This window comes from Megascapheus bottae, chromosome 25 (genome assembly GCF_031878675.1).
Source record: "Megascapheus bottae isolate mThoBot1 chromosome 25, mThoBot2.hap1, whole genome shotgun sequence".
Lineage (NCBI taxonomy): Eukaryota > Metazoa > Chordata > Mammalia > Rodentia > Geomyidae > Megascapheus > Megascapheus bottae.
The window spans coordinates 2,594,674-2,619,067 of record NC_143533.1 but is presented as its reverse complement, the minus strand read 5'-3'; the positions used below and the strand labels follow the sequence as shown (position 1 = coordinate 2,619,067).

General features: G+C 46.2%; 1 protein-coding gene across 2 annotated transcripts; it reads right to left on the bottom strand.

The window, feature by feature from the left end:
- Positions 1-543: 543 nt before the first annotated feature.
- On the bottom strand, positions 544-5,970 carry Aqp8 (aquaporin 8). 2 transcript variants are annotated; one of them, XM_090357870.1, is made up of 6 exons: positions 5,886-5,970; positions 5,459-5,706; positions 4,161-4,287; positions 2,785-2,999; positions 1,635-1,769; positions 544-1,130 (listed from the first exon to the last, which is right to left on the bottom strand). In XM_090357870.1, the coding sequence occupies exons 2-6, from the start codon at positions 5,698-5,700 to the stop codon at positions 1,082-1,084; spliced, it is 768 nt and encodes a 255-aa protein (XP_090213996.1). In that variant the 5' UTR covers positions 5,701-5,706; positions 5,886-5,970; the 3' UTR covers positions 544-1,081. The 2 variants fall into 2 exon arrangements, with proteins under 2 accessions (XP_090213996.1, XP_090213995.1); XM_090357869.1 differs by having other exon boundaries at positions 5,818-5,898.
- Between the last annotated feature and the right edge of the window lie 18,424 nt (positions 5,971-24,394).

The window sequence follows — 24,394 nt, the reverse complement described above, 5'->3', positions numbered from 1 at the left end:
ATAGAGCAAAAAGAAGCTCAGGGACAGTGTCCAGGCCCCGAGTTCCAAGCCTAAGAACTAGCAAAAGAAATTAAAAATTAAGAAAAAGAAAGGAAACAGAGCTTACTTAGAGATATGAGCCCAACAGCCTTCCTGCTCAGCTCGCAGCCTCCTAAGTAGCTATGATTACAGGAGGAGCCATGCGTGCCCACCTTACAGAGATAGTGCCTGCTGTGAAGTTCAAAATGAGCCAGTGGATCCCTACCCCAGGCCAGGAATTCAGTCAGGCCCAGGATTCTGCACTGAACCTTCAAAAGGGCTCTGAGTAGAGCCTGAATTGATTCCAAGTGGGCTCAGAGCTCCACCCTGAGCTCCTGGGCTGAGGACAGGAGGAGACCCAAGTTGGAACACACTCCATGTACTGAGAGTGGGCCCAAGAAATGGGGCTCTCCTAGGATTCCCTGGACTCAAAATACCTCAGGATCCTCCCTCAACGTCTACTTCCTCACCAGCAGAGCCTTTTCTTTCTTTTCTCTCAAACAAAAGCCAAATGACACACAGGAGGAAACATAAAACTATTTATTGCACTTCTAAGGTGGTAGGCTTGGGAAGCCAGGAAGTAGGCAGGCCTCAGAGGACCTCAGAAATCAAGATGAGGAAGAGAAAGAGTTGGAAGGACTGGGTGCCTGGCTCAGTGCACAGCATCTGCCCTGCATGGGGAGACCCTGGCTTGATCCCCAGCATGCAAATAGAAATGAAAGGGGGTGGGAAATGAGCTGGTGTGTATTAGCAGCCACTTCTTCCTCTGGGCCTTCTCTCCTGGTCTTTCAAGAAACATCCTTGTATTCTGCCATCTCCACCTCTCTCCAGGCAGTGCTGGCTGTGCATGCTCCCTGTGGGGGTATCAGATGAACCCGGAGGAATTCTGAAAACCCAGATCATCCTCAGGACTTAGGAGTCGGCCATCTGTCTTGAGAAGCCAACCCCAGACAGTGGCTCTCCTGGGCTCTGCTCAGAAAGTGTAAGAAGCTCTCTTGATCGGCAGCATGAGATGGGGTGTTTCTGAGTCCCCGGGGGAAGTGGAGACTCTGCCAGCTCAGCTTCACCGCCCTTTCAGGATTAAGCGGGTTTTTGAATCTCCAATGAAGAACCTGTAAAGACACAGCTCGTGACAATTTGGAAGGATGCTTCCCACTGCAACTCAGGCAGATCTAGAAGGACCCAGTCCAGTGTCTGTCCACCAGACAGACAAACACCTGCATAGATTCACCAGCCTAAGCCAGACCAGGATGATGATTCTGCTAGGAACTTTTGTTCCTCTGGACATGTGAAGCTGCTAGGAAAGAAGCACAAAAGGGCCTGGGGACATCTAGGCCTCTGTTGGAGACCCCCATCTTAGCACAAAGCCCACCTAGAATAAAGGAGAGCCTAAGAGAATGCCTGGAAGCCTGATGCCTTAGTCTGAGAATTCCCTGGAGCCCACAGGATCCACAACCCCTAGGATGTGGATTTCTGTCACTTGCCACTCAAGGCTGTAGAGGGAGGCATCCTTCTTCAGATCTGGCTCTCCAGGAACTGTCATGTGTCGGGGGGGGGGGGGGGGGGGGGGGGCAGGACGGGGGGTGGGGAGAGGGGTGTGTCTCACCCACTCCTACCTAATAAGCAGTCCTACAAACAGACCAGCCAGGAGCGGGCCCAGCCAGTAGATCCAATGGAATGTCCAGTGGCCAGTCATCACAGCAGGTCCAAAGGCCCGAGCAGGGTTCATGCAGGCTCCAGAGATCATCCCCCTGCAAAACACCCAGACACACAGTCAGGCCCGGCCCCACCTCCCATCCTGGCCCCCATCCTCATCCAGAACCCCCTTCTCAGCTTCCCAGTCAGGGAAATCTACAGCCTGACATTCCCACACATGCCTCCAGAAGAGTGATGGACAAAGAACACCCGCCAGTGACAACAGGAAGCCAAACCCAGCCCAGGCAAGATCCAGCTCCCCAGACCTTTGTGTTTGCCTCTCTGTGCTTCCCCAGGGGGTTAAAGTGCCAACCCTGGGGTATTGGCTGTGGAGAGTAAATGAGCAGAGGTTGCTGAATCGCTGATTCACCACTGCCTCTCTGGTAGCTCAACTGTAGACCCCACTGCCTCCCAACCCCAGCTGACCCAGTGTCCAAGCTGACCAAAGATGTGTAATTAAACCAGTTGCCATGAGGGGGCAGCAGAGTTTCACCACAGGGCTACTCACAGCCTCCAGTCCACCCGACATCTGCCCAAGGTGACAGGAACCTGACCCAGAGAAAGATTCCACTTGGTTCCGGAAACCAAGAAGATGCCCCTAATAGCCTGAAAAAATGTCTCATCTGCCAAGTGCCAGTGGCTCACACCTGTCATCCCAGCTATTCAAGAGGCTGAGATTTGAGGATTAGGATTCAAAGCCAGCCCAGAGGCCCTACAGTCCCTGAAACTCTTACCTCCAATGAACCACCTGAAGAAAAAATAAAACCAGAAATGGGGCTGTGGCTCAGGTTGAAGCTTCACAACCAACAATGACTAATAAATTAAGTCTCAGCTTCTCTGCAAAACTTGGAGACCTTCACATAAAAATCCAGACTGCAAAGCCTAAAGGAAATGAGAAAAGATGGCCCCATACCCACATTGTCACCCAGACAGAATCAACAGCAGCCCAAAGCCAGCCTGCCTCTCTGCACCTGCGCAGCTTGAGCTTTCACAAGGGAGTCCCTAAGTCCCTCAGGTCTGACCTGCGAAGCGTGGACTTGACCCAGAGTTGACATGAGGACACCCACTCACCCTGCCAGAATATCCACGACGACAGAGAAACCAATGGAGAACGGGGCCAGGGGCCCCCGCGTCTTCTCATTGATGGCGCCCATACACACGACCAGTACCAGCAAAGTGGTCATGATCATCTCTGCCCCCAGTGCCCCTGCCACCTGCTCCTGGTCCTGCACTGCCACAAAGGCCGCACCTGACGCATTCCAGAATCTCTCCTCGGGACTCACCGCCTGCAGAAAGAAGAGGTTCAGCCACCCAGCCAGGAGCAGGGCAGAGAGGGACACCAAGAAATGCAGACCTGCTCGTCCATTGGTGGACATGTCTGTGTTCCCGCCCCAGCTCTGGGGTTTTACTAGGTGGTTCTATGGTAGCTAATGGATCCCTCTAGAAAAATGGGCCTAACCCAGCAGAGGTGCTAGAAACCCAGGCATGAAGTATCTGTGACATAAACCACACTCTCTGAAGAAAAGCATATAAAAGTACTGTGCCCGAAACCTCTAGAAACTAACACACTTAACCAGAAAAGCACAGTGCTAAGCCACCGTGGGACCTGGGAGAGGCTAAAGCTGAGTGAAGAAAGGAGTTATGTTAAGTGTAGAACTATAAAAGTTTAGTGTCAGGTGCCAGTGGTTTACATATGTAATCTCAGCTGCTCAGGAGACTGAGAGCTAAGGATCACAGTTCAAAGACTAATGTCTAGAACGCATTAGGTCCTGGATTGGTCCTGGGTTCCACCTCTAGCACCACAAAAAAAATATTATTAATTAATTATTAACTGATTTTAAATTTCAAATATAAATCAAGAACCAACTCTCCATAGCACAATTTAAAGGTGGGAAAACTGAAGAATAAAAAGAGGCAGTCATTAAGTTTCTCAGGAATAACCCAGTTCAGTGAATGAATGAATGAATGAATGAATGAAGCAAGTGAGGAAAACAATACTAAAACGCTCTAAATTCAAGCTGGCTTGGTAGCATACACCTGTAATTCCAGCACTCAGGAGGCTAAGGCAAGAGGGTCATTTTACATAAGCTTTGGCTATATAGTAAGTTCAAAGCCAACCTGAACAGAGATCCTACCCCCTGAAATAAGAAAAACTATCTAGTTGCATTCCAAAGCCAGAAACGGATTCAGGAAGAGAAATGCCATACTCTGGCTTTACTCCATGCTCGGTGCAGGGAACGGTTATGTCCAGACATGAGTGAAATATGCTAATCTTGGGAGGGGAGGGAAACTGAGGCCCAGGGAGTGTTCTTTCACACTAGTACAGGCTCACTAGCAGAAACAAGCACAGAGTCAGCCTTTCCCCATGCAGCCTCTCACCCCCTCACCCCTCCACCAGCCCATCACACCAGACGTCACAAAGGGCAGCCTCCATGAAGTTTACTCACCTTGGCTAAGCCAGCCCCAATTAACCCCCCCAACAGCTGTGAGATCCAATAGGGAAAAAGCATCACCACGTTGAGACCTCCAATCAGCATGGCGCCCAGAGACACCGCAGGGTTGAAGTGGCCTCCACTGTCCAAACAGCAAAAAGGAGATCATGAGGGCTGTCCCCTGAGAGGACAGGTCCCAGCCAGTCCCCAAGGCTGGCACCAGTCAACTTGTTCCCATTTATTCCTGAGCTGCCAGGGGGGGTAGGGCAAGAGGCCAGGGGTGGCAGGGAAGGGAGGAATAGCCTCTAAGTCTAGACCACAGGAAGGTCCCTGATGATAAAACTCCTCAGAGCACTCTCCAGGGAGTCAGAGATGTGGCTGCACCCCCAACTGAGTGGTTAGGCTCAGAACCAGTGGCCCAAGAGAAAGTTCAGTGATATAATGTGTTAGGCAGACAGCTCACAGCCTTGTCTGTGTCCTTAGAGCAATGGAATATCATCTATTGTCATTAGGCCCAGAGAGGCTCCTTGACTTGCTATGGTCACCCATCTAAGAAGTGACAAAGTCCCATTCAACCCCAGACCCACTGGAAGAAAAAGGCATTTCTTCATTCCACACATAACCTTTAGATTCAAGCCGGGTATCAGTGGTTCACACCTGTTATCCTAGCTACTCAGGAGACTGAGATAAGCTGAGATCCCAGTTCCAAGCCAGCCTAGACAGAAAAGTCCATGAGACTCTTATCTCCAATGAACCACCAAAAAGCTGGAAGTAGGAAGGGAAAAACTGGGAGTCAGAAGATAGGTGACACTGTACAGAGAGAAATGTACGCATTATCTCACTTACCTAGCTGTAACTCTTTCTAATAACAACTTAAAAATGAAAATTAAGGGCTTGGAATGTCACTTAGGGGTAGACCGCTTGCCTACATACACGAAGCCCTGGGTTCGATTCCTCAGTACCCCATACACAGAAAAAGCTGGAAGTGGGGCTGTGGCTTGACTGGTAGAACATTGGCAATGCTCAGAGAAAATACCTAGGCCCTGAGTTCAAGTCCCAGAACTAGCACAATAATGATGATGATGATGATGATGATGATGATGATGATGATGATGATGATTTCTTAACTTATAGGTAGGGGGATTAGGAGCTCAGAAAAGAAATCTATCCAAAGCCATAGAGCCGCTAGGCTTTGAAGCCAAGAAGTGACCCCAGAAACTAACTCCCCACCTTACCCTTTTATCCGCACTGTTCCCCCAATCCTGGGGGGAGATCAGGGGTCCCTGTCAACAGCTCCGACAGGCTGGTCTCACCTGATATTCCCTAACGTGGCAATCATGAGTCCCAAGGCCAGTCCGTGGGCCAAGGCCGGCTGCAGCCGCCCCGTATCCACCCCGTTCTCAATCACCGACAGACACCCGATGAAGATGAAGAGGGCCGAGCCCAGAAGCTCCGCCAGGCAGGGCTGCAGAAACCGCTCATACCAGGACACTCGACCCCTGCCACTCATGCTAGGCTCCTTCACCTTGCCACTGCCCAGATCTGTGTCACACATCCGTGCCTGCGGGAGAGAGGAGATACAGATCAGGGGACCCCCCCCCCCCACACACACACCCCACAGACAGAAAGCCCCAAGCCTCAGCCTGGAAGACATCCACAATGCCAGTCCTACCAGGCTGTCTGGGAAGACACGCAACGGGTTCACCTCCCCGGGCATCAGGACAAGAAGGCCTCGCTCACCGTCACCACAGCTGCCAGCACCAAGCCGTTGCACCTGCTATCCAGCACACACACACGCTTAAGCTTATCTGGGGTTGGGGACAGATCCGCTACAGGCTCAGCTCTTTTAAAGGGCTGGAAGTGTGGAGGAAGCAGTAAAGCCTGTGTGGGAGGTGGCCTTGAGGGCCCAGAAGAGGAAACTTCTGGTTTAATTCCAACGGGGTGGGGGAAAGGGAGGAGGAGGGGGAGGTCAAGGATTGCTGGGCTGGATGCCAACCAGAAAAAGGCATAGGCTAGTTTGCATCATCAGGGCTGTACAGGGAGGTGTGGGAGGGCCCGGAATCCTGGTTCCTCAATCCCCCAGGGGGAGGGGATGTCAGATGATCCCCCCCCCATGGAGCAAGGTAGCAGAGACATTGTGCCTCTGTCCTCTGGTGGAAACGTGTGTGTGTGTGTGTGTGTGTGTGTGTGTGTGTGTGTGTGTGTGTGTGCGTGTACACTAGGGTTTAAATGTAATGCCTCTCACTCCTTTTTAAATTATTTTGATTGTTATTATAATGTACAGAGGGGTTACAGTTTATGTAAGTTGGGTGAAAAAGGATATTTCTTTTGCCTCTCTCTCCTGCTTCGTTTTTGCATTGAAGGCTAGCACTCTAGCAAATTGATAAAACGTTAAAAGCAGGATTGGTGTGTCTCGAACCACCGCAGGTGCCTTGTCCCACTGCAGCCGGGAGAAGCGCAGAGAAGGAGACCTGACTCTGGAACTGGTTTTCAGGGCACCAGGGGGCCTTATCGCTTCTCCACAACTGCCCCCCCCCAAAATCCCATTAACAGGCTATTTATTGATTATCAACCCAGGGAATGTGTGTAGGGAGCAAGTTAACGATCTCCTTTGAAGTTACAGATACAGACAAGGGATACAATCTCAGGATGGGTGATTTCCTTATCTTAGGAAGCGGAGGTAGACAGCAAACAACCACAGTCTGGTTAGGCCTTCAACTGACTCCAAGGTCCATGCAAGTTTTGATTCTGATTAACTTATATTTAGGGCCAAATATCAGGTCTCTGTTATGCTAAGAGCAATTAATTTTTCTCGGGCAACTCCCAGCTTTCTAGGAGTCAGAGAATGGCATTCCAGATCTCTTTATTAGACCTCAGGGCCCAACATTTACAGCTCCCCACATGATGGTTCCCAGGGCCTGCAGACGAGGGAGAGGAGAATGGATGATGAATGGTGGATGGATGGATGATGGGTGGATGATGGGATGAATGGATAGGTGGATAGATGGGTGGATGGGTAGATGAATAGAAGGATGGATTCTAGATGCTGGAGTGTGGATTCATGGATGGATGATAGATATTGATTGGTGGATAAGTGACCGGGTAGACACATGAATAGAAGAAAGAGAGAGGGAGATGAAGGATAGAAGGTAGAATGGCTTTTCTTATTCATTCATCCACCAAATATTTCAATAAGCACTCCACAGCCATTCCCCACCCACCACGAGACAGGGTAGAGCACTTGTTAGCTCTCCTTCACATGAAAAAGCTGAGACACAGAGAAGATAAAGAACTTTCTCGTGCTGGTGTAGATTAGACGTCTCGGCTGCAGGCAGAAGTGGCTATATTTGCAGCGGGATTGGACAATCGCCATATCTAATGTTCCCCCACATCAGAAAGCTTGAGACCTGCCTTCCTGTCGGTTATCTCCAACCTCGAGCCCTCCCTGCCCTTGTGTACAGGCTCCCGTACTCTGTGTCTTGTACTTTCCTCCCATGTCCCCATGGGCAGCAAGATAAGACAGACATCTATCTCTGCACCTCCTCCTTGCCTTTATTCTTTGCACAATAGACTTCCAGAATAACCCTTTCCTGTTCTCGACCAGGCCTCTGTGTGTGTGTGTGTGTGTGTGTGTGTGTGTGTGTGTGTGTGTGTGTGTGTGTGTGTGTGTGATTTCTTGCTTCAAAAACAAATACAATTGCCAGGGTGCTGGGGTCTCATGCCTGTCATCCTAGTTACTCAGGAGGCTGAGATCTGAGGATCACAGTTCAAAGCCAGCATGGGCAGGAGACTCTTATCTCCAATGAACTACTCCAAAAAAAAGGAAACAAAGAAACAAAAACTGAGAGTAGAACTGTGATTCTGAGTGTCAGAGCACTAGCCTAGAGAAAAATAAAATAGCTCAGGGGCAGTGCCCAGGCCATGAGTTCAAGCCCTACAAATGACTAAAACAAGAAAACAAACACTGATGGGTGGAGATGGGAGGGAGTGATGGAACAGAAACACAGGATAAAAGGGAGTGGTATCTGGGAATGTGGCCTAGTGGTACAGTGCTTGCCTAGCATGCATGAAGCCCTGGGTTTGATTCTCAGTACCACATACACAGAAAAAGCCAGAAGTGGCACCAGGGTTCAAGTAGTAGAGTGCTAGCCTTGAGCAAAAGAGGCTCAGGGACAGTGCCCAGGCTCTAAGTTCAAGCCCCAGGACTGGGCAGGGGTGGGGAGAGGGGGAAGTATACTCATTGCCTGATTTGTGTAACTGTAATCTCTCTGTAGATCATCTCTATAATATCAAGAGAGTAAATTAATTATAAAAATAACTTTGGAGACTTCACAAACATAAAAATAAAGCCACCGACCATCTGCTGCACACCTGCCATTCGACACTGTGTGGAACTCTTGAGATTCTTTCCATCAGTACTTATAATAACCTGTCACTTTTCTCCTTTAATTATCTGGAGCCCAATACTGCTTTATATCTATAATCACTAGGCCCTCACCCAACTCTCATTCATTCCTTTCTCATTGGCAGCCAGCAGGACACAGTGTGGTACTTGTGTCTGGATTTGGGGATCAGAATGCATTGTGTCTCACCTGCTAACAAATCAGCCTCAGTTTCCTCATTTACAAAAGGACACTAACAGTGGAACCCATTGTCAGATGTTGTCTGTAGAAAGTAAAAAATGCTATCAGCACAGAAATCATTTCAGAGCAGGACCCCGATACAAGATGGTCACTATAAAGCCAGGCACTGGTGGCTCACACGAGTAATGCTCGCTACGCAGGAGGCTGAGATCTGAGGATCAAGGTTCAAAGCCAGCTCAAGAAAGAAATCCTTGAGACTCATATCTCTACCAAAAAAGCCAGAAGTAGAGCTGTGGCTCAAGTGGTAGAGCAAGTCAGAAGGTTAGAGCCTTCTTCTTTTAAAAACTCAGGGACAGCACCTAGACACTGAGTATAAGCCCCAGGACCTCCCCCCGACATTCATTTATTACCATCCCTCAAAACCATATTTCTTCCATTTTGGACCCTTCTAGGAACTCCAATCTTCTCCAGCCAATAGGGAAAGAGAATGTAGATGATGTGCAGAATGTTTCTGTGGGCATGGAACAGGAATAGTAAGTTTCTCTTTTGGCCATTTTTGATGGGCTACCACCCAACCACATGATTTCACCTGACAGCAGAGGATTGAGACTAGTGGACTGGCTATGTGCACAGAAGGGTTCCATGTTTTATTTGGTTTTGTGCTGATCTGGGGGCTTGAACTCAGGGCCTGGGCACTGTCCTGGAGCCACTTTGTGCTCAAGGTTAGTGATACACCACTTGAGTTATAGCACCTCTTTGGTTTTTAAGTCACTAACTGGAGCTAAGAGTCTCAGAGGCACTTTTCTGCCTGGGCTAGCTTCGAATCACAATCCTTAAATCTCAATGTCGTAAGACACTGGCTTCCTGGCTTTGTCCATCAACTTTTATGCTCAAATCTAGCTCCCCAGTACCTGAGCTACATCCCCACTTCCTGCTTCAGAGCAGTTCATTGGAAATGAGAGTTTTACAGACTTTCCAGTCCAGGCTTCCTTTGAACCCATGATCCTCAGATCTAAGTAAGCCAGGATGACAGGTGTGAGCCACTGTGTCTGCATGCTGGTGGAGAGCAGGTTGCACGTGTTCCCATGGTGCATTGAGAAGGAAGCTCCTGCTCTAATTCTAGGAAGGAGTGACTTCCTCTTGGGAATCACCAGCACCTTCTGTGCTCCCTAGCAGTGTCAAATTCCAAGTCTGCGTCAGAGGCTCTGGCCATTTGAGAACTCTTTGTTGCCAGGAAATTACCAGGCAAGAGAAAGCAGCTGGCCCAGCCAGCCTCTCAGGGCCAGCTCCTGCTCACTCTGAATCCTGGGATGGTAAATAAAGATGGTGGCCACATCCTTGAGGCCCCACTGGGAATTTGATGCTACTTTATAGAAATGATCAGGAAATGTCTATATCCTTTTCTCTGGTACCCAGATCTAATAACTTCCCCAAAAGAGGTGCTGGATATGGCGTTTGAAGGTAGAGCACTTGCCTAGCAGATGTGGGATTTATCACCAGCTTCTCTGTGTCTCTCTGAAATAGACAGGATATTCATCTAGGGCAGTGAGAGGCTCTCCACCTGTTTGTTCTAAAAAAGATCCTGGAAAGTCGGGTGCTGGTAGCTCACACCTGTAAGCCCAGCTACTCAGGAGGCTGAGATCTGAGGATTGTGGTTCAAAACCAGTCCAGGCACAAAAGTCCATGAGACTCTTATCTCTACTAGAAAACTGAAGTGGCATTGTGGCTCAAGTGGTTGAGCCCTAGCCTTGAGCTGAAGAGCTCAGGGATAGCATCCAGGCCCAGAGTTCAAGCCTCACAACCGACAAAAAAAAGACCCTGGAGACAATCTGAGTGCCAGAAATGAGATATTGGGAAAACAGGAACAATTGACTCACAAATGAATGCCTTCTTCACCATCCTTGCAATCCCCATCCAAGGCCGCTTTCTGCCCAAGCAGCTCTCTACTTAATCCCTCTATGTCAGAGAAATCTTATTTGCCAGTACCAAGGCTTGGGTTCAGCTTGCTTGCTCAACTGGAATTCAACCACCTGAACCATGCCTCCAGCCTGGCTTTTTATGGAGATGGAGTCTCAAAAACTTACAGACTTTTCTGTCCTAGCTGGTTTTGAGCCTGATTCCTCAGGTCTCAGTCTTCTGAGTAGACAGGATGACGTGATACAGAAGCCACCAATAACTTACGAACATACAATCGTGTATAACAGCTTTATTGAAGCATAAATAATAAACTACAAATAATACATCATAATACCATTTCATTTATGTATTTATTTTGGTTACAAAATTGCTGTTTTTGTTATGTGTGTGTGTGTGTGTGTGTGTGTGTGTGTGTGTGTGTGTGTGTGTATGAAAGAGAGAGAGGAAGAGGGGGAAAGAGAGGGGGAGGGATAGAGAGAGAGAGAGAGAGAGAGAGAGAGAGAGAGAGAGAGAGAGAGAGAGAGAGAGAGAGAGAGAGAGAGAGAGAGAGAGAGAGAATTCAGGGCCTGAGTGCTACCATTTAAGTCACCTCTCCACTCCTAGTTTTTGATGGTTAATTGTAGAGCAGTGTCTCACAGACTTCACGATCGGGGCTGGCTTTGAACCGTGATCCTCAGATCTCAGCTTTCTGAGTAGCTAGGATTATAGGCATGAGCCACCAGTGTCTGGCTCCCTGAGCATTTTTTGTTCAAGTCTAGAGCTCTAGCACTTTGAGCCACAGTACCACTTCAGGTTTCCTGGTTAATTGGAGATAAGAGCATCATGGATTTTTCCTGCCTGGACTGGCTTTGAACCACGATCCTCAGATTTCAGCCTCCTGAGTAACTAAGATTATAGGGGTGAGCTGCCAGCACCTGGCCTTGACATGGATCTGATTGCTGTATGGGTGTGTTTGCTGATTCATGAGCTTTTCCAACTCCAGTGCCTTTCTGTGCCTATGTTACACTTCAATAAAAAGTTAAAAATAAAACCGCTCTGTTTTTAGAAACAGATGGTTTCTATTCTTGAGATAGTCATCCAGATATCACCAAAAGGGACTCTATTGATAAAGTTAAGGTACCAAGCAAGGTAATTCCAAAGTTAATGTCAAAGTTGCCAGCTCTAATACTTATGTGTTTTTTTTTTTAAATCACAAAGCCGGGAGCGGTGGCTCATGTCTAGAATCTTAGCTACTCAGAAGGCTGAGATGTGAGGTTCACGCATGCACACCAGTCCCAGGGCTTGAACTCAGGGTCTTGCACCTTCCTTTGGCTTTTGTGCTCAAGGTTAGTGCTCTACCACTTGAGCCACATCTCCCATCACAGTTTTTGGTAGTTACTTGGAGATAGGAGTCTTACAGACTTTCCTCCCCAGGCTGGCTTTGAACTAAGATCCTAAGAGCTCAGCCTGCTGAGTAGCTAGGATTACAAGCATTAGCGACTGGTACCCAACTCACTTCCTGATTTTTATTTTTATTTTTTGCACTAACCAGTTTCTTCTTCCTAGATGAGCAGCCAGGGGCAGGGAACTTCCAGAAATCACTGTCTGACAGCACAGGCACATGGCTTTCTTCTGAATCCTGTCGGCTTCTCTTGGCTGGCTACCTGTATTGGTAGTTTTTGTATAGCCTATAATGATGTAATAAATATGCAAGTAGCCCTTGGCAGAAAAAAAAATGTTCCCACCCTTAATAGATCCCATAAATTTTAGATTCAAAGAATACTTCAAGCACTTATCTTCCCTATCCATTGGGGGGATAAAAATCTTTCTGAAGCTATTTCTTGAGTTCTTCAAATGAAATTTCTTGGCCTTTATATCATGAATTAAAATACGTATATTTATTTTTTCTATTAAGGAAAGTCCGTTAGACTCTTATCTCCAGTTAACCACCAAAAAGCCAGAAGTAGAGCTGTGGCTCAAGTGGTAGAGCACTAATCTTGAGTGGAAAAGCTCAGGGATACTGCCCAGTGCCCTGAGTTCAAGCCCCAAACCAGCACATACATGTCCCCCCCCCCACACACACATAAGCACATATCTTTTATCTATTTATATTTATGCTAGGCTTGAACTCAGAACCTGTGCGCTGTTCCTGAGCTTTTGTATTCAAGACTAGCACTCTACTACTTGAGCCACAGCTCCACTTCTGACTTTTTGGGGTTGCTTAACTGGAGATTGGAGTCTCATAGACTTTCTTGCTCCACTGAGATCCCTAGCTCTCAGCCTCATGAGTAGCTAGGATGACAGGAATGAGTCATTGGCACCTGGCCCTTACCTTATTAAACATATATTTTTTTTCAAACCATATGCCTTCTCCTTCCTTCTCTCCCCTCCCTCTCCCAGTCTCCAGTGAGTGTGAGGGATTTGATTGGTTCATCCATATCTGAGTGTCAGAAGGAATGATTCCCTGGGGTTCCCTGGGGCAGAGCATATTTGAGTCCTTCTTTGGGTAGCAGCTGTATTGAGTCCCTTCTCTTCCTCCCTCTAGCTCACATTTCCCTGCTATGCAGAGTCCCAGGCACAGAACTGAATCCAAAGCAAATTTATTGCATGGCCCTTTGCTTTAAAGGGTATTGAGTAAGAGGTTATTTTGGAATGTGTTTTTCTGCTATAAACTTGTGATTCATTGCAAATTAACAAAGACCAGGAAGGGTAGCTAGGAGGGTATAGGTGAGGGTGTGATCTCATGCTGTGTGTGTGTGTGTGTGTGTGTGTGTGTGTGTGTGTTCACCTGTGCACACATATGCTTGTGTGTTTAAACCCTTGGACATGTAAAATAACGTGTGAGCTGGCTCAGCCCTAGGATTAGTGCCCTTTAAGACCAGATAACTCTTTCTGATGCTGGTTGGGGGGGGGGCACTGTGAATTGTATGATGCTATATCTCTGTGTTTACCTACAAGTACCCCAAGTTTTGTCTCCTGAAAGGCTGGGGTATAGCTCAGGGGTAGAAGGCTTATCTAACTCTCAGACCTAGCATCATCTCACACACACAGAAAACATATAAGCCAGGTGTCAGTAGCTCACACCTGGAATCTTAACTACTCAGGAGGCTGAAATATGAGGATCACAGTTCAAAGGTAGCCCATTCAGGAAACTCCGTGAGATTCTTATTTCCAGTTAGCCACCAGAAAACTGGAAGTGGCACTGTGGCTCAAGGGGTAGAGTGATTGCCTTGAGCAAAAGAGCTCAGGGACAGCGCCCAGGGTGCAAGTTCAAGCCCCATGACCAGAAAAAAAGAAACCACAAAATACATTAAACTCTAATCATTTCTGTTATCAGGCAACTATAATCACAACTACTCCCAGGCTGAAATCTAAGGATCCAAGTTCAAAGTCAACCTGGGAAGGAAAGTCCCTGAGATTCATCTCTCCAATTAACTACCCAAAAGTTAAAAGTAGAGCTGTGGTTCAAGTGGTAGAGGTTTAATTTTGAATGGAAAAAAAAGAGAAAGGGACAGACTCTTAGTTCAAACCCCAGGATGGGCACCACAAAACAACAACAACAACAACAACAATAATAATAATGAGACTGATGTCCTAGGACTGGGGCCAGCACTTGAGAACCCCAGGGAATTGTACCCTTTGAGGAGTTTTCTTCTTACCTTTCTAGAATACAGTCGCCCTAAGGAGATGTTGAGCGACCCAGTGCTAGTGACTTACACCTATAATTCTTGCTAGTCAGGAGGTTCAGATAGGAAGATCTAAGGATTCAAAGCTAACCCAGGCAGGAAAGTCCATGAGACTCTTTTTTTTTTTAATTATTATTATTTCCTATTCCTGGGGCTTAAACTCAGGGCCTGGGCATTGTCTTTGGGCTTTCTCAAGGTTAGGCTCTACCATTTGAGCCACAGCACCACTTCTGGTTTTTTCTATATATGTGGTACTGAGGAATCAAACCCAGGTCTTCATGCATGCTAGGCAAGTATTCTACCACAAAGCCATGCTCCTGCCCCCTCCATGAAACTCTTACCTCTGATTAACTACCAAAAAGCCAGAAGTGGAACGATAGCCTTGAGCACTAGCCTTGAGCACAAAAGCACAGGGCCAGTATCCAGGCCTTGAGTTCAAGCCCCGGGACCAACACACAAAAATAAGATGCAGCAGTCCCACCTAGCATTCAGGCTATGAGTTGCATTTGAGGGGGATAATCTTTTTTATTATTAAATAATTTTTATTGTGATTAATAGAAGGGTTACATTATATTCACCAGATAAAGGTACATAAGTTCACAAACATTGATACCCTTTCTCACGACATGGCCCCCATTTCCCTCCCCCCTCCTCCCACTTATCTTGATTTCTGAGGGGGGATAATCTTAACAGGAGCTCGGAAAGCATTTCTGCCTTGTGATGGGGCCCGTGTATCTCATTATTTTACTGATCTGCCCAGCAACTTCCCAAGAACCAACCCAGTTTGCAAAGCGAGACACTTGGAGAGTCAGAGATAGGTGTATGGTCAGAAGTGTGCGGCAAAAAGACTTCTTTCCTCCCAGATGACATACATCAACTGCTACTGTTACTGATCTATAAATTAGAGTTGTTTCTGCCACTTGATTATTTATGACTATATGGCTACAGACAGTAGCACAATAATTTCTTCTTGGTTATTATTATAGTACAGATGATGTTATATTGTATTACATTACGTGGCCAATAGTGGGGCTTGAACTAACACTCTTACTTAACTTTTACACTCAAGGCTGGTGCACTACTACTTGAACCACACTTCTACTTCCAGCTTCTTGCTGGTTATTTGGAGATGAGAGTCTCTCAGATTTGTCTGCTTAGGCTGGCTTTGAACTGCCATCCTCAGATCTCAGCCTCCTGGGTATCTAGGATTACAGCCATGAACCCTCGTGCCCTGGCTATTAGCCCAATTTCTAATCCCTCCTTCCTTTGGAAATGTATCTTGATTTCCCTTAGGAAACTCATCCTTCTTCCACTCCCAGGTCCTGTGAACTGGGTAGAGTTTGAAACCAGGTTTTTAAAAAGTCCCCGAGTCCCAAGTTAGGTTCAATGCCAAATCAAGAGACATGGCGAAGGGTGGAGAAAGGAGAATAATTCCATGGCAGTCACATGAAGATGAGACTTCAGCACAGTCTCAGCCATGTTTAGGGGTACAGGGATTGGCTTCAGGTTACATGGGGAGGTTACTTGTGAGCGGGCTGACCATTGAGCACAGTCTTTGACCTGGAAAGAGTTGTGTGGAATTGTGATCACTTTATCCCTGGAACAGAACAGAAGCAAGGTCGTCTCCTGAGTTCCGGGCTGTTTGCTTTAAGGTGACAAGAAGACATTGCTTAGATCCAAGAGTAGAGATCCAAACTCGGGGGGACTTTTGGCTAAATTCCAGGGCCCAACCAAAGCATTATTTACATTGCTTCTTACAAAGTCATAGCCCTCCTCACCAAAACCGGCTTCCCTAACCACATTACCCTACCCCCCCAGTGGACACACATAATCCCTGCCAAAGCCCGACAGGAATTTTATTCCCAAGCCATAATGCCTGACTTCACACTGAGAGCATTTCAGTCATGGGAAATTCTGGAAGTTACATGGGGGTGTCTGGGAGCTGAAGTGGTTTTTATTGCTCATATTTGTTTGTGGGGATTAAACTCAGGGCCTGAATGTTGGGTTTTTGTTTGTTTGTTTGCTCCAGGCGGGCACTCTACCACTTGTGTAGTACACTTTCAGCTTTTTGGTGATTCACTGGAAAAAAGAGTCTTGCAGACATTCCTGTCACACTGGCTTCAAACCATGATTCTTAGGTTCTCGGCCTCCTGATTAGCTAGGATACAGGCATGAGCCAAACGGGATATGCTTATTTTTCTTAAGCCAGGTCTGGCTCAGGGAAGGGAACCCTTGTTTCATTTTCCCAGTCATTCTCCACTGTTACCATTTGCTTTTCAGATTCTGAGATTTCAAGAGAACACTGGAATAAGCACACCAGCAATTTGGCATTTCTAGATGGCCTGTCTTGGCTTATTGGGGGAGGGCAGAACCTCATGACACATCTTTATCCAGAACCCAGATGAGTAACAGATAACCTCCAGCGACCTTTACTCTCAACACAGTAACCATAAATAACTGTTTAAAAAGGAAAAGGCAGAAGGTCAGGGCAAAAGCCACAAGCAAAGACACTGCCCTTGTGTGGCTGTATTGCCTCATGCCTGTAATCATAGCTACGCAGGAGGCTGAGATTGAAGATTGAGGTTTCAAGCTAGTTCAGTGCAAGGAAAGCCTGTGGGACTCTTTATCTCCAAGGAACCACTAAAAAGCTGAATGTGGAACTGTGGTTCAAGTGGCAGAGGACTAACTTTGAGCAAAAATTCTCAGGGTTAGGGCTAGGAGTTTGGCCTAGTGGTAGAGTGCTTGCCTAGCATGCACGAAGACCCGGGTTCAATTCCTCGGTACCACATACATAGAAAAAAGCTGGAAATGGTGCTGAGGCTCAAGTGGTAGAGCTCTAGCCTTGAGAAAGTCCAAGGACAGTGCTCAGGCCCAGAGCTCAAGCCCAGGACTGGCAAAAAAAAAAAAATTCTCAGGGACAGCACCTAGGCCCTGAGTTCAAGCCCCAGGACTGGCACCTCCCTTTCCCCTCCCCCCCCACCCAAAAAAAAGCAGCTGGGAGTGTGGCCCAGTGGTAGAGAGCTTGCCTAGCATGCATGAAGCCCTGTGTTTGATTCCTTGGTACCACATACACAGAAAAAAACCAGAAGAGGTGCTATGGCTAAATTGGAAGAGTACTAGCCCTGAAAAAGTCCAAAGACAGTGCCCAGGCCCTGAGTTCAAGCCTGAGGACTGGCAAAAAAAAAAGGTGAATGTGACAATCAAAGACAGAGGGTCAAGGGTTCAGCCAAGCAGCCTGTATCCTTAAGATCTGGCTTGCCCGTGTTCATCACTGCACTAGTCACAATGGCCAAGCAATGGAAATAACCCAGATGCCCCACTACCAATGAATGGATACAAAAAGTGTGCTACAGATATACAATGGAATTCTACATAGCCACCAGACAAGGTAAAATAATGTCATTCACTGGGGAGTGGATGAAACTAGAGCAAATCATGCTGAGTGAGATAAGCCAAGACCAAAGGAACAAAAGGCTCATGGTCTCCTTGATATGTGGAAATTAGATCCAAACAGTACAAGAGCGATGACTTAATAGTTGGGTACTCAAGGTCATTGACATGAACTTGGAGATATAACTACTTAGGCATTTAATTCTATGATGGATATATATTTTATAGACAGATTGATTTATTATATAGATCGATATGTCTCTATGACATACAAAGTCTCAGCTTCATTTTAATTTTGTTCTTAAATATATGCACCAGTGATTGCATAGCGAGATTCCATTCTTGAATACTTCTTAAACCTGACAGTTGATGTAAAAAGAAATCAATGTTAATAAAGAGCTGGCTTGCAAAGTGTGTGTGTGTGTGTGTGTGTGTGTGTGTGTGTGTGTGTGTGTGTGTATGTGTGCACCAGTCCTGGGGCTTGAACTCAGGCCCTGCATACTGTCCCTGAGCTTTTTTGCACAAGCTTGGTATTCTACCAGTTGAGCCACATCTCCACTTCCAGCTTTGTGGTGGTTATTGAAGATAAGAATCTTTGGGACTTTCCTGCCCCAGCTGCCTTGGTACTGTGATCTTCAGATCTCAGCCTCCTGACTAGCTAGGGTTACAACTGTGAGTCCATGGTGCCTGGCTGATTTATAATTATTATCTTGGTCTTCCACACAAAGAAATTGAAGTCCAGAGAAGTAAGGCTTATCCATATGTCAAGAACTAGTGTAGCAAAAGCCAAAGCCTTCTTTCTTTTCATTTTTCAAACGTGGTGAAATATCAGCTTACAATTTCTTTTTGGTCAGTCATGGGACTTGAACGCAGGGCCCTGGCATTGTCCCTGAACCCTTCTTTGTTTTTTCCTCCAGGAGAGCATTCTACAGTGCCACCATTTTGAACCACAGTACTAATTCTGGTTTTCACATGGTTAATTAGAGGTAAGAGTCTCAGGGACTTTCCTAGCCATGCTGGCTTTGAACCATGATCCTCAGATCTCAGCCTATTGAGTAGCTAGAATTACAGGTGTGAGCCACCAGTGCCTAGCTATCTTAATTTTTTTTAACTCCTTGACACGTCATCTTGCAAACCATGTTATTCCCATAATCACAGTTTTACACTCATATAGAGATAAAAATGTACTGCATTTCTCAATTCTACTATATTTCTCAATCCTAAATACATCTATCCTTGTGCATAGGGGAAATATAACTCTATCAACCTGAATAACAAAAGCTTTATCTTTGTTATAAAGATTGCTATCCGGTAAAATAGTTTCACTAAAGATAAAGCATGGATTAAATTTCTAGGAATTCTCCATTCAAGTCAGGGGGAAGAATTGCCTTAAATAATTTTACAAGAATCAAAACACTGGGGCTGGGAGTTTGGCCTAGTGGTAGAGTACTTGCCTAGCAGGCACAAAAACCTGGGTTCGATTCCTCGGTACCACATATATAGAAAGAGCTGGAAGTAGTGCTGTGGTTCAAGTGATAGAGCACTAGCCTTGAGAAAGCCCAAGGACAGCGCTCAGACCCTGAGTTCAAGCCCGGGACTGGCAAAAAAAAAAAAAAAACCACAAAAACAAAAACAAAAGAAGAAAAAAAGAAAATACTATCATAAGAAGCTCACAGTGTAATCCTAGCTACTCAGGAGGCTGGGAGCTGTTTGGCACTGGTAACACATGCATACACAAACACACACTCACACAGTATTACATTGATAGCTAGTAAGGAAGTTTGTTATGGGCATGGGAATATTGGGGGGGGTTACAGTCATTAAAAGTATCTACATACCCTTTTTACATCACTTTTCTAATTAACAATAAAAAAAACTTTAAGTTCCATCTGAAAGTAAAAAAGGTACTACATAGGTTAAGAAAACTGGATGGCCAAATTAAAATAGAACAAAGTTATATCTTCATTGCATTCTTTTCCTCAAAATTAGCTTCTCTAGGCCAGGAGCATAGCCTAGGGGCAGAGTGTTTGCCTGGCATGCATGAAGCCCTGGGTTCAATTCTTTGGTGCCACATACAAAGAAAAAGCCAGAAGTGGTGCTGTGGCTCAAGCAGCAGAGCACTTGCCTTGAGCAAAAAGTATCCAAGAACAGAGACCAGGTCCTGAGTTCAAGTCCCAGGACTGGCAAAAAAGAAAAGTTTCTGGCTGAGCTCTAGTGGTTCATTTCTATGCCCCTAGCTCCTCAGGAGGATAAGATCTGAGGATCACCATTTGAAGCCAGCTAGGGGACAAAAAGCTTCTAAGACCCTTATTTTCAATTAACCAGCAAAAGGCCAGGATTGAGCTGTGGCTCAAGTGGTAAAGCACCAGCCATCCTTGAATAAAAAATGGTAAAGACAGCATCCAGGCCCTGGGTACAAGTGCCAATACAGGCACCAAAACCCAAACCATTCATTTCTTTCCTATAGAACTATTTCTTACGTGTATGTGCCAGTCCTGGGGCTTGAACTCAAGGCTAGGGTTCTACCACTTGAGCTACAACTCCATTTCCAGCTTTTTGGGTACTTAATTGGAGATAAGAATCTCATGGATTTTCATGTCCAGGCTGGTTTCAAACTGTGACCCTCAGATCCCAGTAGCTAAGATGACAGGCATGAGCCACCACTGGACACTGATTATAACTCTTTTTTATTGGTGTACCTTAGATACCCACAGAGATTTCCTCATGACACTTCCATCCTGTCTATAATGTACTTTGGTCCTATTCAATGTCTCTGCTATTTTCCTATCCTCCCTCACCACCACCCCTGTTCACCTTTTCCCCTTCTTATCTATCTCCTCCTCTTCCCCCTCCTTTTCTATTGGGCTTGAACTCTGGGCCTGGTTCCTCTTCTTCTTCTTCTTCTTCTTCTTCTTCTTCTTCTTCTTCTTCTTCTTCTTCTCCTCCTCCTCCTCCTCCTCCTCCTCCTCCTCCTCCTCCTCCTCCTCCTCCTCCTTCTCCTTCTCCTTCTTTTCTATGGGGCTTGAACTCTGGGCCTGGGTGCTGTCCTAGGCTACCACCCTACCCCTGAGCCACGGAGCCACTTCCGGTTTTCTAGTGGTTAACTGGAGATGAGTCTCTTGAACTTTAGTACCTGGGCTGGCTTTGAACCTCGATCCTCAGATCTCAGCCTCCTGAGTAGCTAGGATTACAGGTGGCAACCACCGCCCTGGCCTTTTTTTTTTTTTTTTGGTGCCAGTCCTGGGGCTTGAACTCAGGACCTGAGCACTGTTCCTGAGATTTCTTTTTTTTTGCTCAAGGCTAACACTCTATCACTTGAGCCACAGTGCCACTTCCAGCTTTTTCTTTGTATGTGGTGCTGAGGAATCGAACCCAGGTCTTTGTGCACGGTGAGCAAGCACTCTACTACCAAGCCACATTCCCAGCCCCTCCCTTCTACCTTTCTTTTGCCAGTCCTGGGCTTGAGCTCAGGGCCTGAGCACTGTCCTTGAACTTTCTCAAGGCTAGAGCTCTACCACTTGAGCCTCAGCATCACTTCCGGCTTTTTTCTATGTATATGGTACCGAGGAATCGAACCCGGATCTCCGTGCATGCTAGGCAAGCACTCTACCGATAGGCCAAACTCCTGGCTATTTCATTCCTCTTTAATAACTGAGTAAAAGTTTATTGTGTATAGATGCATCACATTTTCAATAATCCATTCATTCATGGCAGGCACCTAGGCTTGGCTATTGTGACAAGTTTTATGATGAATGTGGCAGTAGAGGTGCATCTTTGGTAAGCTGACTTTGGTTCTTTAGGGTATATGCCCAAGAGTGGGACAGCAGAATTGTATGGAATATCCATTTTTTTTGAGTTCTGAAGATCTACTGATTGCTTTACAAGCTGCAAATAATTTACATTTCTATCAGCAGTGACTAAGCCTCCATCCTCACCAGCATCTGTTGTTATTTATTTTCTTGACCTGGGTGAAGTGAATCCAAATAAACTTTCAATGAATCAAAGGTTAAAATGTAAAAGGGAGGCCATAAAAAGCACAAAAATAAGACAAGGGTGAACATCTTCATAATCGTGAGAGGGAGAGGCTTCACAGAAATACCAGTCACTTCTTGTAAAGCAAAAGGTTGCATCAGGCCACACTGGATGAAGGCAGAGGCTGAAAAAAGGACACAACTAACCTTGCTAAACTAGAAGGAAAAACTGGGGAGAGCAAGAGACATAAAGACACAATGTTATTATTCTTGCTAGATAAAAAAAAAAACTCTTACAAATCAATGCAAAAATGTCACATGAAGTTAGGCACCAATGGCACACACCTGTAATTCTAGCTACTCAGGAGGCTGAGAGCCAGAGGATCCAGGTTTGAGGCCAGCAAAAACCCATGAGACTTCATTTCCAAAATTATCAGCGAAAGGGCAAGGCAGGTGTGGCTCAAACGACAGAGACAAGGAAGCAAGTTGAATCTAAAGGCATATTTCAAGTTGAGTATGATTTATATCTAAATATAGTTATAAACACCAGTAGCTTGTCTTTCTTCTCCCATTTTTTGGATTGGCGTGTGTGTGTGTGTGTGTGTGTGTGTGTGTGTGTGTGTGTGTGTGTGTGTGTGTGTACTAGTCTGGGAGGCTTGAACTCAGCATCTGGATGTTGTCCTGGGTTTTTTTGCTCAAGGCTAGTGTTCTACCATTTGATCCACAGCTCCACTTCTGGCTTTCTCTTAGCTAACTGGAGATAAGAGTCTAACTTTCCTGACCAGGCTGTTTTCAAACCCCACTCCTAGGATCTCAACCTTGAGTGGCTACAATTATAGTCTCTCTCCTTCTTTTCTTCCCTGTTCCTTTCCTCCCTTCCTGTGATCATCAGAATCTTTCTTTTCCTCCTTTCTTTTCTTGGAGAAGGTTCTTCTCTGCAGTCATGTTAGCCTTGAACCAACCTGTCTCTTCAAGGATACAGGCATGTACCACCACACCCATCTTGAGTTAGGTTTTATATATGGTGTTAGGAAGAGAATCCAGCATCATTCTTCTGCACATGGAACCTCAGTTTTCCTACCACTATTTTACTGAAGAAATTCCGTTCTCCATGGAGCAGTCTCAGTACCCTTGGTTGAGTTGTTTGAGGTTTACTTTTAGGTCATTACTTTCCATTCCATTGGTCTATTTGCAATGTTTTTTTTTTTTTTTTTATGGCAGCACTAAACTGTGTGGGTTGTAGCTGTGTAGGAAGTTTTGAAATCTTGAAATAGTCCTCAGATCTCAGCCTTCTGAGTAGCTAGGATTGTAAGGGTAAGTCACTGGCACCTGGCTCCCTTTGTTTCTGTAGAAGACTCGTGCTCTTGCCCAGAATCGCCTTAAGGCCAGTCTATGATCCTCTTACCTCCACCACCTGAAGTGCTGGGACTACAGGTGTGTACAACCATGCCCAGAACCTAAATTTACTTTTTTTTTCCTGGTCTTGGAGCTTGAACACTGGGCCTGGGCACTGTCCCAGGCTCCTTTAACTCAAGGCTATCAACAATACCTCTTGAGCCACAGAGCCACTTCCAGCTTTTTTTTTTTTTTCTGTGATTCATTGGAGACTTTTCTGTACAGGCTGGCTTTGAACTGCAATGTTCTGATCTCCGCCTCTGGAGTAGCTAGGAGTACAGGGCCAATGAGGCCCTGGCCTAAATTCACTTTCAAAACGAAAATGGATGGGGTTTTTATGGTGTTGGGAATGCAAAGCAGGGCTTCACACATGCTAGGCTGGCCCTGTACAACCAAGCTGTAGCCCATCACAAATGGAATTCTGAGCAATTGTTGAGAACACAGCATCAATGGTGAATGGAGATTGTGAACACAATTCATAAAGGGGCAATGGAGTTTGGCCTAGTGGTAGAGTGCTTGTCTACATGCATGAAGCCCCGGGTTCGATTCCTTGATACCACATACACAGAAAAAGCTGGAAGTGGTGCTGTGGCTCAAGTGACAGAGCATTAGCCTTGAGAAAGCTCAAGGACAGTGCCCAGACATTGAGCTCAAGCCCTAGGACTGGCAAAAATAAATAAAGAAGTAAAAGTGGGGGAGAAAGGGAGGGATGGAGAGAGAGGAGGAGGAGAGGGAAGGAAGGAAGGAAGGAAGGAAGGAAGGAAGGAAGGAAGGAAGGAAGGAAGGAAGGAAGGAAAGAAGGAAGGGCAAATAGGTTTAATACAATGTCAGGTTTTTACATTTTAAGTAGATACTACTGCTGCCCTCTGTGAGGCATTATAGAAAACTCTGGCTTTAACCTATGGTGACATAAAACATTTTATCTGCCACAAAGGACATCCAGCTTCAGAGGAAAACAAAAATGTCCCTGAAAAAAACATTTTTCTATCCTACTGGTAAAAATTTCCTCCCCAGGGCTGGTAATATGGCTTAGTGGTAGAGTGCTTGCCTAGCATGCATGAAGCCCTGGTGTGTGTGTGTGTGTGTGTGTGTGTGTGTGTGTGTGTGTGTGTGTTTGCCAGTCATGAGGCTTGAACTCAGGGCCTGGGCTCTGTTCTTGGACAGTTTTTGCTCAAGGCTAGTGCTCTGCCACAGTGCCCCTTCTGTGGCACTGTATGTGGTACTGAGAAATCAAACCCAGGGCTTTGTGTGTGCTAGGCAAGCACTCTACCATTAAGCTACACTCCCGGCCCCGAAGCCCTGGGTTTGATTCCTCACTTGCACATGAA

Excerpts from the sequence above, each read along its gene's own strand:
- Aqp8 (XM_090357869.1), bottom strand. The coding sequence starts at position 5,862 with ATGCCCGGGGAGGTGAACCCGTTGCGTGTCTTCCCAGACAGCCTG. Across the intron at positions 5,707-5,817 it reads GTGTCTTCCCAGACAGCCTG|GCACGGATGTGTGACACAGA; the intron begins GTAGGACTGGCA and ends TCTCTCCCGCAG. Across the intron at positions 3,000-4,160 it reads TTGGGGCTGGCTTAGCCAAG|GCGGTGAGTCCCGAGGAGAG; the intron begins GTGAGTAAACTT and ends TTCTTTCTGCAG.